This window comes from Rhodamnia argentea, chromosome 6 (genome assembly GCF_020921035.1).
Source record: "Rhodamnia argentea isolate NSW1041297 chromosome 6, ASM2092103v1, whole genome shotgun sequence".
Lineage (NCBI taxonomy): Eukaryota > Viridiplantae > Streptophyta > Magnoliopsida > Myrtales > Myrtaceae > Rhodamnia > Rhodamnia argentea.
Genome location: NC_063155.1, coordinates 15227834 through 15239717, shown reverse-complemented (window position 1 = coordinate 15239717; position 11884 = coordinate 15227834). Strand labels below are relative to the sequence as shown.

General features: G+C 41.2%; 2 protein-coding genes across 2 annotated transcripts; one reads left to right on the top strand and one right to left on the bottom strand.

Annotated features, from left to right (window-relative positions):
- On the top strand, window positions 1-4718 carry LOC115748424. Its single transcript, XM_030684903.2, has 3 exons — window positions 1-178; window positions 2267-2388; window positions 2461-4718. The coding sequence occupies exon 3, from the start codon at window positions 2585-2587 to the stop codon at window positions 4430-4432; it is 1848 nt and encodes a 615-aa protein (XP_030540763.1). The 5' UTR covers window positions 1-178; window positions 2267-2388; window positions 2461-2584; the 3' UTR covers window positions 4433-4718.
- Window positions 4719-5226: 508 nt separating this feature from the next.
- Window positions 5227-10377, bottom strand: LOC115748389 (tryptophan--tRNA ligase, cytoplasmic). Its single transcript, XM_030684867.2, has 12 exons — window positions 10044-10377; window positions 9847-9966; window positions 9086-9271; window positions 8780-8831; window positions 8601-8666; window positions 8310-8396; window positions 7933-8025; window positions 7203-7283; window positions 6744-6815; window positions 6393-6461; window positions 6199-6309; window positions 5227-5523 (listed from the first exon to the last, which is right to left on the bottom strand). Exons 1-12 carry the CDS (start codon window positions 10274-10276, stop codon window positions 5473-5475), a joined length of 1221 nt encoding a protein of 406 aa, XP_030540727.1. The 5' UTR covers window positions 10277-10377; the 3' UTR covers window positions 5227-5472.
- Between the last annotated feature and the right edge of the window lie 1507 nt (window positions 10378-11884).

The window sequence follows — 11884 nt, the reverse complement described above, 5'->3', positions numbered from 1 at the left end:
GACCGATTTGCCCCGTACGGAACCCCTAATTTAAGAATCCGCACCTCCGCCTCGTCAATTCTCTCGCGAACTCTGATACACCTACCCCCGTCGTCGCCGTCGTCGTTGTCGTCGTCGTCATCCTCCGGCGATCCTCCGAGCCTTATCTCCTCGCCTTCGATTCGCGGCCGCAATTCAGGTTCGAGTTCGTTCGTTCGTTCGGTCTCTTTCCTTCTTTTCGCGGGTTTGGATTTTCGTCGCGTTTGATTATGCGTCAATGTTGAAGCTTGCCGGAAACCGTTTCTCCTTATTCAAGCTGTTCCAACGATATCGGATGAATCTTAGCTTCGTTTCGATTGCCCATTGAGCTAGAGCTACCCGTCGTTGCTCTCGAGTATAGACTACTTTTTAAAAAGTTCATCTTTAGTTGCTGATGGATGGTGTTCGGTCGATTAGATGTTATTTCAATGTTCGTAATGCGGGCTACGGTCTCTTTTCTTTCTCTGTGATGATGAGCCTGCTGAGAGATCTAATGGCTTTTGATGGGTCACATTTTTTTGGGACTTAGGCAGTGATAAGTATATTGAAATCGTAAAAATGACGACTTTACCTTATGAATAAACGAGTAATTCTCTTGGATTTTATGCCTACTGGAGAAATTGAGCTCTATCTGATGTGTTTCTACTGTTGGCGATATGGCTTTGCCTTGTCTGATGGGAAAAGACATATGATTTACTTTCGACTTAGTTATGGGAGTTCGAGCGTCTGTTGCCTTTCCATTTTTCTTTACATTTTAGATCCTTGCCGATAATTCATAAAGTACTTTGGAGTAATTTCATAGCCTCTATGAAGCAGATACCTTCTTTCCTTAAACTAGTTTCTCATGAAAAGTTAGGTCGAGTCCTTTCAGTTAATGAGTAGACATTTGGCCAAAGTAGATGGGATGGTATGCTGAAGTGAAGATGGAGACAAATTGTCTCAGTTCTAGAGAAGTGAGGATCGGGAACTAACCTGCTTAGCTCCCGAAGTTTTATGTCGGATTCTGGTGAATCATTTTGAAGTACGGTTATATCCAGCTACCGACATCGTTCTAGTCATCGTATGACACAGAATGCACATAGTGTGCAGTTACTCGAGATAGGACTGGCTGGTCCTCTTGCAAATGAGGCCTTTCTACTTAAGTGTGTTTAAATAGGGTCTCTTGGTCAGTTCTAGGTTTGTATGATAAAGATTTTTCTCATCTGGAGATACACCAAAGCATGGTGAGGAAATTTGCACTGTTGAGGGATCCAATGAAGAGCAAAGAGAACTTATAGACCAAGCATTAAATAGTTGAAATTTGAGGTCACGAGCTATCTACGGTCCAGACTTATTATTAAGTTCAATATCCCATAAGGGGACTTGTCAAGTCATCGGTGTACAATAAAATGATAAGAAATTCGTAGTTCAGGGATGCAAGAATTGAATATTTGAAGGACATGTTGGACAAGTGTCGGGTAACCAGAGAAATTGGGTGAAACATGGAGCAAAACTTTGTCCTAAGCTGCTAAATCTGAAGTTAGTGAGGCCTCTCAACTGATGGGGAGTTTGGGTAGAGATGTTTGTGTTGAAGTAGCTTCCCCCTCTTTGTAGGCTGTTTGGTCAACAAGGAGCATATTCTTTCACAGGATTAGAGACGTAAAGCTAAGATTACAACATGAGGCTTTTTTTCCCTGGTTTCATTATTTGAAGTAGGGCCACTTAATCTTGCATACCTTGAGTTTATTGAATAGTTGTTGAGCTCATTTGCATCATATTCTTATGGTATGTGATCAATTGGAAGTTGATCATGCCAGTTGAATTGCTCGCCGTTGGAATATCATCTTCTGATTACATTATGACATGGAGGGCGGATCTTTTTTTATCTGTGTGCTTTGGCTGCTTTAACATCGACATTCACCACGGTGTCTATATGCAATAGCTGTCAGTTTTATATTTCTTGTTTTCCTGCGAGTAATAGAATACAGTGCAACTTACTGTCAGCAATAGAATCGACAAATCCTGTGTCATTTGAATGTTAGTGCATTTGTATTCTTTTGATTTGTATTCAAATCCGAGCAAAACTTAGCACCTGTCCTAGAAGTTTGAACTCCATTTTGTTGGTTAAAAGCCTCTATGCTCTCTGTTTGAGTAACCCAAACGCATACTTGTGGCTATTCCTCTTTGGCATCATCTAACGCTATTACTCCTTAAACTCATATGAAGGAATCTTATCTTTATACTCTCTCATTTCCATTCTGCCCTGCAGGACGAGTTCTGGATTTTCTTCTGTTGCTGAAATTATTCCTGCAATTCCTAATTCCCTTCAAATGAATTCGCTGGTTACCACAGGAGAAATTTAAACGCAAATTGGTCTCACAAGGCTAACTGGTATTTTGTTCACTTTTTGTAGTTCTTTCTATGGATGAGCTTTCTTCCTCATTCTTTGATAGTTCATTGCAGATTCTACTTTCCTTTGGAGGTTTGTGTCGTGTGCATTCTTACTGCACCCATTGGGATACATCCAGTGACGAGAGGATGGAAAAATTCTCTTAAATTGACTGGAAATAGAACTTCTCACTGATTTATGGCCGATCAATCTTTAAGCATTGCCAATGCTGACCATCCTCTAGCTGTAGGACTTGCTGATCATGGACATGCTGATCAATCAATTGCTCTTGCCAATGCTTCCCTGGTCAATTATCCTTTAGCTATCGGTCAAGAATTTCCTGATGTTGAAACTTGCAGGAGGACACTGAAAGATACTGCCATTGCATTGCATTTTGATCTTCGAATAGTTAAATCAGATCGCAGCCGATTTATAGCCAAGTGCTCTAAAGAAGGTTGCCCATGGCGTATCCATGTAGCCAAGTGCCCTGGAGTCCCAACTTTTTCTGTAAGAACCCTGCATGGAGAGCACACATGTGAAGGAGTTCACAACCTCCATCACCAGCAAGCATCAGTGGGTTGGGTTGCAAGATCCGTTGAAGCACGCATACGCGACAATCCACAGTATAAACCGAAGGAAATTCTGCAAGATATCCGTGATCAACATGGAGTTGCTGTCTCCTACATGCAAGCTTGGCGGGGGAAGGAGCGTAGCATGGCCGCACTTCACGGTACTTTTGAAGAAGGGTATCGCCTTCTTCCTGCCTACTGTGAGCAAATAAGGAAAACGAATCCAGGAAGCATAGCATCCGTTTTTGCCACTGGACAAGACAACTGCTTTCACCGCCTCTTCATTTCCTATCGCGCATCAATATACGGATTCATAAATGTTTGTAGGCCACTCTTGGAGATTGACAGAGCACATCTGAAAGGAAAATACCTGGGGACATTGCTCTGTGCCTCAGCTGTCGATGCTGATGACTCATTGTTTCCATTGGCTATTGCTGTTGTTGACACAGAAACTGAGGAGAACTGGATGTGGTTCATGTCGGAGTTGCGGAAGCTTTTGGGTGTGAATACTGACAACATGCCTAGGCTTACAATATTGTCTGAAAGGCAAAGGGGCATTGTTGAAGCCGTGGAAACGCATTTTCCAAGCGCATTCCACGGTTTCTGCTTGAGATATGTCAGCGAAAACTTCCGTGACACTTTCAAGAACTCAAAGTTGGTTAATATATTCTGGAATGCGGTGTATGCCCTCACGGCTGTTGAGTTTGAAAGTAAGATCACAGAGATGATAGAGATTTCACAGGATGTCATACCCTGGTTTCAACACTTCCCTCCTCAACTATGGGCTGTGGCTTACTTTGAGGGTGTCCGATATGGGCATTTCACCCTGGGGATCACAGAGTTATTGTATAACTGGGCTCTTGAATGTCATGAGCTGCCTATTGTGCAGATGATGGAACAAATACGTCTTCAATTTACGTTATGGTTTGATCAACGCCGTGAGATGGGCATGAGATGGACATCAATTCTTGTTCCATTTGCAGAGAAGCGCGTTCAGGAGGCAATGGCAGATGCTCACTGCTACCAGGTACTTCGTGCTAACGAAGTTGAGTTTGAGATTGTGTCGACCGAACGCACAAACATTGTGGACATAAGAACTCGTGTTTGTTCATGTCGACGTTGGCAACTCTATGGACTGCCCTGTGCTCATGCTGCTGCTGCACTCATCTCCTGTGGTCAGAACGTCCATTTATTTGCCGAGCCATGCTTCACCGTGGCTAGTTACCGAGAAACATACTCACAGGTGATAAATCCCATTCCAGATAGGGGTTTGTGGAGGGAACCTGGTGAGGGAACTGATGGTGGAGGCGCCAAGGCTGACATCACTATACGCCCACCCAAGACACGTCGGCCCCCTGGTAGGCCTAAAAAGAAGGTTCTGCGAGTGGAGAACTTGAAGCGCCCGAAAAGGGTCGTTCAGTGTGGCCGCTGCCATTTGTTAGGACATTCACAGAAGAAATGCACAATGCCCCTATAACCCATTACATTAGATTTTTCGTCACCCTTTCTTTTTCCTCCCCAAATCATGTTGATCCACCACAAGTTTTTTCTTTTTTTTTTCCTCCTGGAGTTTTACTATAGAGTTCGTGTAATTTGTAAGCATGGAATGGCTGTACCTTAGCTAGTTAGTTTCAGAATGAGAAACCATTTAGAAGTTAGGTTAGTTTGTCACTCTCATGCATGAGCATGCCTGCCAAAGCGTGATCGACTTGTGATGTATTTTCTTGGATGAAGAGAATTTTGCAGATGCTCTTTCCGTCGCCTATTCGCAGTCTTGCTTTTGTTGCTGCCCCCAAGCATTAGCGTCACTCGACAAGTGATACTTGTCCAGTACGCTCTTGTCCCGTACAAATATACATGAAATAAAGAGAAGCATTTCAGGATCTTCACTGAGATATGGTTTTGCATGAGCTCTGTCGACATACATTTCAGGGTTCTCTGACGATTTTGGAATAATGAAGTGGATCTTTATGAATGGACATTTGTCTCTCAATTTCAGACACACACCCATACACATAATATACATAAATATATTGCGTAATTGCACTAGCTTCCGCTGCAATGATCACATGAGGATCGAATTGCAATACGTAGATAAAAGTTCTACATGAAATAGATCTAATAAGGCAAAAATGGATTCGAGTTTTAATGATTGCACGTGTCGCGTTGGATCGAGTACATGAAGATAGTGAACCATTGTTATTTGGTTACTCAAAAGCTATGTTTAACATAGTCTTTACAATGATGCGCTTGCTAATAACCTATTGATGGGAGTCAGAATTTCTCCAGATCTTAAGGCTATGACTGTCAAAGAATTTCTCCAGATCTTCGTACAACACTAGCTTTCCAGAATGAATTCCAAGCTGATCCCAGAATTTTCAACATGTATCCATTGATTTGGCTTTTGATCGATGACTTAAATAGGAAAAAAAAGGACAGGAAAAATGTGAAAAAGACAAACGTTATCGTGCAAAACTCACTCCCAGAGAAGCAGTATCACTGGCTAAAAACCGAACTTCAACCAAACATACTGGGAAGAGGTCTCACGGCCATAAATGCATCCACCATCTGCCATCAGAACAGAAAAAAAAAAAAAAGAAAGGGAATATTATCAATTTATCATGAATACCTCACTGCAGTAAAAATTGGCGAAAAAGGAAAAACAATCGAATCCCCAACTCCTGTTAATAAATTTACTTTAGGAATTCGTTGCAATGAAATTTTACACTTTCGATTGTGTTATACACTACCGGCATTTGCAAAGTTTCAGAGGGTGCTTTGAAAATTGCATTGTATGCTGAAAATACTGTTAACTTTTACACAGGATCTAGGACGAGACTCAAGTGAACTGCATTTGTGGAATTGAAAACTTTCAAATAGGAGAAGACTTAATTTCAGCCAGTATAATTTTCTCTTTCAATTTTTTTTTTTCTTAATGTAAGTTATACTGATTAGGTTAGGAATATAATATTCTTGCTGCCATGGCTGTGTAGCTTGAGAACAGAGATCTTGTATACCATATACAAGGTGTTGCAGAAAATGGCCAATTTTATCATGATCATATGAAAATACCTTCCAAAGTGCATCTGTGTACATTTGTGTTTTCGATTTCCATGTTCATTCATAAGGACCGTAACCTACACTGCAATTTTCTGCCCACGTGATAAGATCACCCATGAACCTTCGGCACTTGATCATTATATGATCCAGAAATCATGCTGCAACACTCAAAAGAGAGCTTACCTCATCTGTCACAGCAGCCCGAGCCCGGCAATGTCTCTCTACTATCTCAACCAGGATTTCAACAAGACGCTTCTTCACATCAAAAGTTAGCATGCGTCCCGATCCATATTCCTGCAGTGACAAGATCCCGTAATCTAAAGAGCAAAACTCAAATAAGCCATTCATCAAATTTCCAAAAGGAATAGTTGGCTCACCGTTTTTATATGTTCAAGCTCATCATCATCCTCGAGAAAAAAACTCAAATATTTCACTGGTATATCGACCTACAATGTCATCAAAAACTATTATCATCAAGTAACATGCTTTATAATTTTCCGTGGTAGAAGACATGAAGAGAGATGACAATGCAGTTGAGAAATAAACACTCCCAATACACGGGTAATATGCATTAAGTTTCATGCCAAAGGACACCTGATCATTTTCAGCTACTTTTAGGCTAAAAAAACTACACCGACTATTGACCAATATCTAAAATCTGAAATCGGATCAGAGATCAAAGGCAATAAAATGCTGGACAAGATTATTAGAATGGGGGAAAACAGTACCTCCAGGTTTGCACCGTACAGTCTTTGCTTTTCCTTGGTGTCCTGCCCACCAGTAAATGCGTATTTGTTTATCTGCAGATATTAGCCCAAGTAATCAATGGCTGCCAAAGGAATCATGCAGCTTCCGCCTTGACAGATAGGTATGCATCCAATTAAACATACAACAATGAAAATTCTTGCTCCAAGTAGAATAATGAATTCATGTAGAAAGATAAAGAGTCCATTATCCTTAAAATTCCATTTCTATGATTGCACAACGTGCAACATGCAGTCAATTTTCTCAGTGGCTATTAAATTAGATGACGTCTTATCTCTTTTTCTTTTTTTTTTCTTTCTTTAAAGGAAGGGGTTTGACGGTATCTCCACAGAACAAAGCATGCCCATACTGATAAACGTCATTTGCTCGAAATTCTATGATGATTTGGAAAAAGAACAGGTGAAAGAACGCCAGCAACAAACCTTGTCCTTAATGTCCTTTGCAGAATCAGTCACATAAATGGCCGAATTTGGGTCACTAGCTGACATCTTCCCAGTATCCCCCTACATGATTTTACTACTCAATGTCAAACATCAGTAGAAAATATATGCCCTTCATATAAGGGCAAAGAGAAGATGTGATTCTTTGCTAGTCATTATAAGGAAAATACAAATCCATTTCATGACACATAGCTAGGAAAGTGCATCCATCTTCACGTGGAAGAAGGGCTTAATGGATAAGATATGCATGCTTGCAGTTCATTTATGACATTCATGAGAGCTTCATTCAACATATTAGTTGTTTGGTAAGAAAACTTCGAAGTCAAATACTGGACCTTCCATGAACCTTAAGTTCTGAATCTGTTACATTTATGTCATAACTATCAATGCCACATCAAAGTAAGATAGCATGGTTCACACTCAATTCTTCGCTCAATAGCATACTCAATTCTATAATCAGCCTCCATTGAAAATGTTTCCATCTCAACCATGGGGAAAGAAAAAAGTAGCGCGCCATGCAGTTCCTCCTTAGTCATGTAAGGAGAGAGAGCACAACCTCGGACAAACTCAAGCAATTACTCTGTTATCATGAATATCTGCATCCTTTGCATACACAAAATAAATCGTTTGTTTCTGTAGGCACTAAATGCATAGAACATGTATTTACCAAAAAAAAAAAATGCATAGAATATTGGCAGGAACATAAGAAGACCTGAAGAGCAGGGAAGAATGAGGACTCAATCAATGCCGGCTTGTGATATCCGATTCTGGGAGCTACATCCCTGGTCATTCTGAAATAAGGATCCTGTCCAAAAGGAAAGTTATGATAGTAAGGACGGGATTTGAGGAACAAGGGTGAGGCATGGAAATTTGATGGGCAAACATAAGGAGGCACAAAAAGTCCTCTTAATCAGAATAAGATGCCATTGGAAGGAAGATGATCGTTTGACCAACTGATATGACAAGTTCCCCTTGACCAGTAATGGAAAAAGGTCATAGAACTAAGGACAAGGATTTGCTAATACTTTGGCAATTACACAACCAGAAATACAATAAAGGGAAGTTTTCAGCAGCGAGTGAAAAAGCCACCTGATCTATTGCACAAGGGATCAAGCATCGAAGATGATCTTTTCCATCAAATAGATGTGGAAAAGAAGATGGAAAAGAAGGTACAGCCTGCAAAATATAATGAACACTGAGTTAACCCGAGCAAAGTCTGTTAGTTCTTCCAGCAAATTTACAGTCGAGTACCAGTTTTCACTGTTAATGATACCAGAAGTCTATGTTCATTAGCACAATCACTGACACCACTAGTAATAACAAGAAAACAGCAAAAAATCATGCACAAGCAATCAACACATAATCAGCCTTGGATGATACCTGCACTGGTGGGAAGCTAACTTTTCCTATATGATCTTCACCGGTGAAACCAAATATACCCACAACCTACAGACCACCGATTAAATTACTAAAGAATAACAGAAATACTCTGAGTTGAACTTAAAATATGTGCAAGAGGACTGTCAACTCCTTTAGGAAAAGAAGCATATTCTAGTAACCTTATTATACGTGACACACTTAGAAACCTTCACCATGTTCTTGTAGAAGGCACTGCAGAAACATCAACTAAAATAGTTCAGACAAGGAAAATATCAGCACCATTGCCTTTTAGATACATCTAACTTGACTGTCTTTTTTAAAGTCACAATGATTCTAAGAATGAACTTCACGGAAACCTTCAAACTGGAGCAAATTCAGAACAGGTTACAAGTGAAACCACGGAATATAGTATAATACCCAAAAGCTTGTGAGACAAGGCACTAAATAATTATCTAAAACTAATACTGCACATGATTCTTACTTACCCACCAACATAATCAAAGTCAGAGAAGATGAAAGTCCTTGTTATGTCGAAACCACAAGCAATAATGTCTTTAGCATTCTCCCTTGCAAGTCGTTGACTTTCTTCCACGGAAAGGTTCTTCCACATGTATTTCTCATCGTCGGTAAGTTGAATTACCAGAGGAACCTTAAAGGCATCTTGCAGATATCTGGAGGCAGTGACACACGCTAAGCATCAGATGTAACCAGATCATAATTTCGGCTATAGGACAACTAACAAAATCGTTCCGGAAGAAATTTACAGACATGTAATTAGAGGACGAAAGTTCTCTACTTGTTTATCTTAAATGCTGTAATTACCTGAAAATGGTAACATATTTAGGTTACGAGCAGAGCAAACTACAGCACACAATATGTAATAATGGTTCATTCTGTAGCTACCGAAAATGTACATATAATAAATTTATTCCATGGAATGCCGAACCCAGGATATATGCCAGTCAATCCATCAATGGGGAAGATGATGCATAGCCGGTTCACAATCACAGTTACAATTACTAAGTTCAAGCTCAAATTTTTCCAATCAAGGAAACACTTTAAGTCGTGGAATGATCATTACATCCAAGAACAATGGAAAACAAAGCTCAGCTTCCCCTGCCACAATCCCGTTTGCTAGAATATTCAGGTTGCTAGTTTTCACCGTTATCTTCTCTTCTAAAAACACAAGTTGCATTGTCGCTACATCACGCTAAACGCAAATGTACAGTAAAGATAAACGACTAACTTGGTGAACATGAAAGGAATCAAATGGCCCAAATGCAAAGCCTCGGACGACGGCCCTCTGCCAGTGTAGAGGTAAAACTTATCCCCTCTCTCGTAAGCATCCAGAATCTCATTGAAGTCCCTGCCACAATCGATCCAAACACAATGAACTCCAATGCGGAGCAACAAAAGAAGAGTAAAAATCCGGCGAAGCGAGACCTGTGAGCGAAGAAAACGCCGCGACGGAGGAAGACGTGAGGAGGGCGGGAGGTGAGGCGGTGGACGCGATCGATCAGGGACTGGTCGAGCCTCTGGCACCCGAACTTGTCGATCAGCTTGTCGTAGTCGATCTTCCCCGACACTTCCCACGGGTTCACTTCTGCCTCCGCCTCTGCTTCGCCTGTCGCCGCCGTCGCCTCCTCCTCGTTCACTCTCTCCTCTCCCTTCTCCATTTACGTTCCAATTCAACCAGCTGAAAGGGAGCGGGAGCACGGCGGAGAGAGGAGGCGGAGAGAGGTAGTTCTATCTGCGACGACCACCGTAGGGGATACAGACAGAGGGAGAGATTGACTAGGGGTATTGCAATCATGTTGAAGACGACGATGGGCCGACGAGTCTTATTGGGCCGGGCCGGACCACCAAATTCAACATAAGAAGGATTATGGGCCCCCGAAAACACTCAAAACTACTCTCGAGCCCGAAGCTCGAGCTCGTAGAGAACGGCACGGGCTCGTAGAGAACGGCACGGGCTCGTCTCCCAAATTACACGAATTTAACGCGAATTTGCGGATGCTCAAGCCGAGGTCCCACGCACGTTACAAAGGGTTCGGACATGGTCCTGGTTATTTCGCACCACTTGCAACCGGCATGTTCGAGATCGGCGAACCCGTCCCTAGCTGTTGAGAAGTCTCTAGACGAGGTACTCTGCTGCAGCTAGGGGGGTCAGAACGAACAGGAAAATCGAGCCGAAATTTCGTGAATTTTCGGTTCGGTTTGAGTCTCGATTTAAAGAAAGGAAAAATGACTGTTCTTTTTTTTGGTTTATGTTGTTTCGGTGCAACCGAAATTCTCAACAAAAAAAGTGAGCATGTTACTTAAAATCTCTCTTACTTTCTCACCCATCCGAAAGTTGTCCCGAATCATAATCTTTATCTCTCTTTTCCGTTCCGAAATCCAAAAAAATTGAATTCGATTCGTGCTTGGTTCAGGTCTCAATTCGGTTAAGTTCAATTGCCCAACCAATCAGTTCGGTTTGGATTTCCTGAAAATGGGAATCCGAACCGAATAGTTGACATCCCTAAATGCTGCTAAACATCGCACTACTAGCCTTTCATAAGTTTGGTTCGGGACTACCTTGTAAGAATTTTGTCATCCTGGTTTGCACAGATATGATCGACAAAGCCATCGTCAGAGATGGATTTCAATGGACTACTTTGTGTTCACATAGGATTGGAGACTCCTCTAAAAGTTATATATTATATAAGAGTTTCAGATTCACTAAAATTTTGCAATACTACTGTGCACTACCTAAAGATTCGAGATTGGGAAACCCATTACTGTAATCCCGACACAGTAAAAAAATCTTCTCACACGGAATATGAGATAGTTAAGCAATACATCAAGAGCAATTAATAACGCCACTACCTATGATCGAAGATCCGAATTGGCGAGCCGGTTGTTGCAGCCCCACCACAGTCAAGAAATCTCTCACCACACGAAATACGACACGCTTAGACGATACAACACGAATCGTTCATGGAATCACTCACACCATGAATCGAAGTCGGGATCTCATGGAAGACAAGTCTCTCATTTATGTGCTTATACATTGTATACTTTACGTCTTCCTTTTTCATGTACACAAGGAAAAACTTACGTTGTACGCTATGAATAAATAGGAAATGAATTGACGTCGATGGCATTCCTCATGGTTTTGAGTCCAGGGATAGGCTTCAGTTTTAGCAACAATCTATTTGTGTTTGTTTAATTTGGGAAAAGCCTTCAAAAAGTTTTAAACCTTTTGTATTGGTGCAAATTCAATCATAAACCTTTCAATTGTG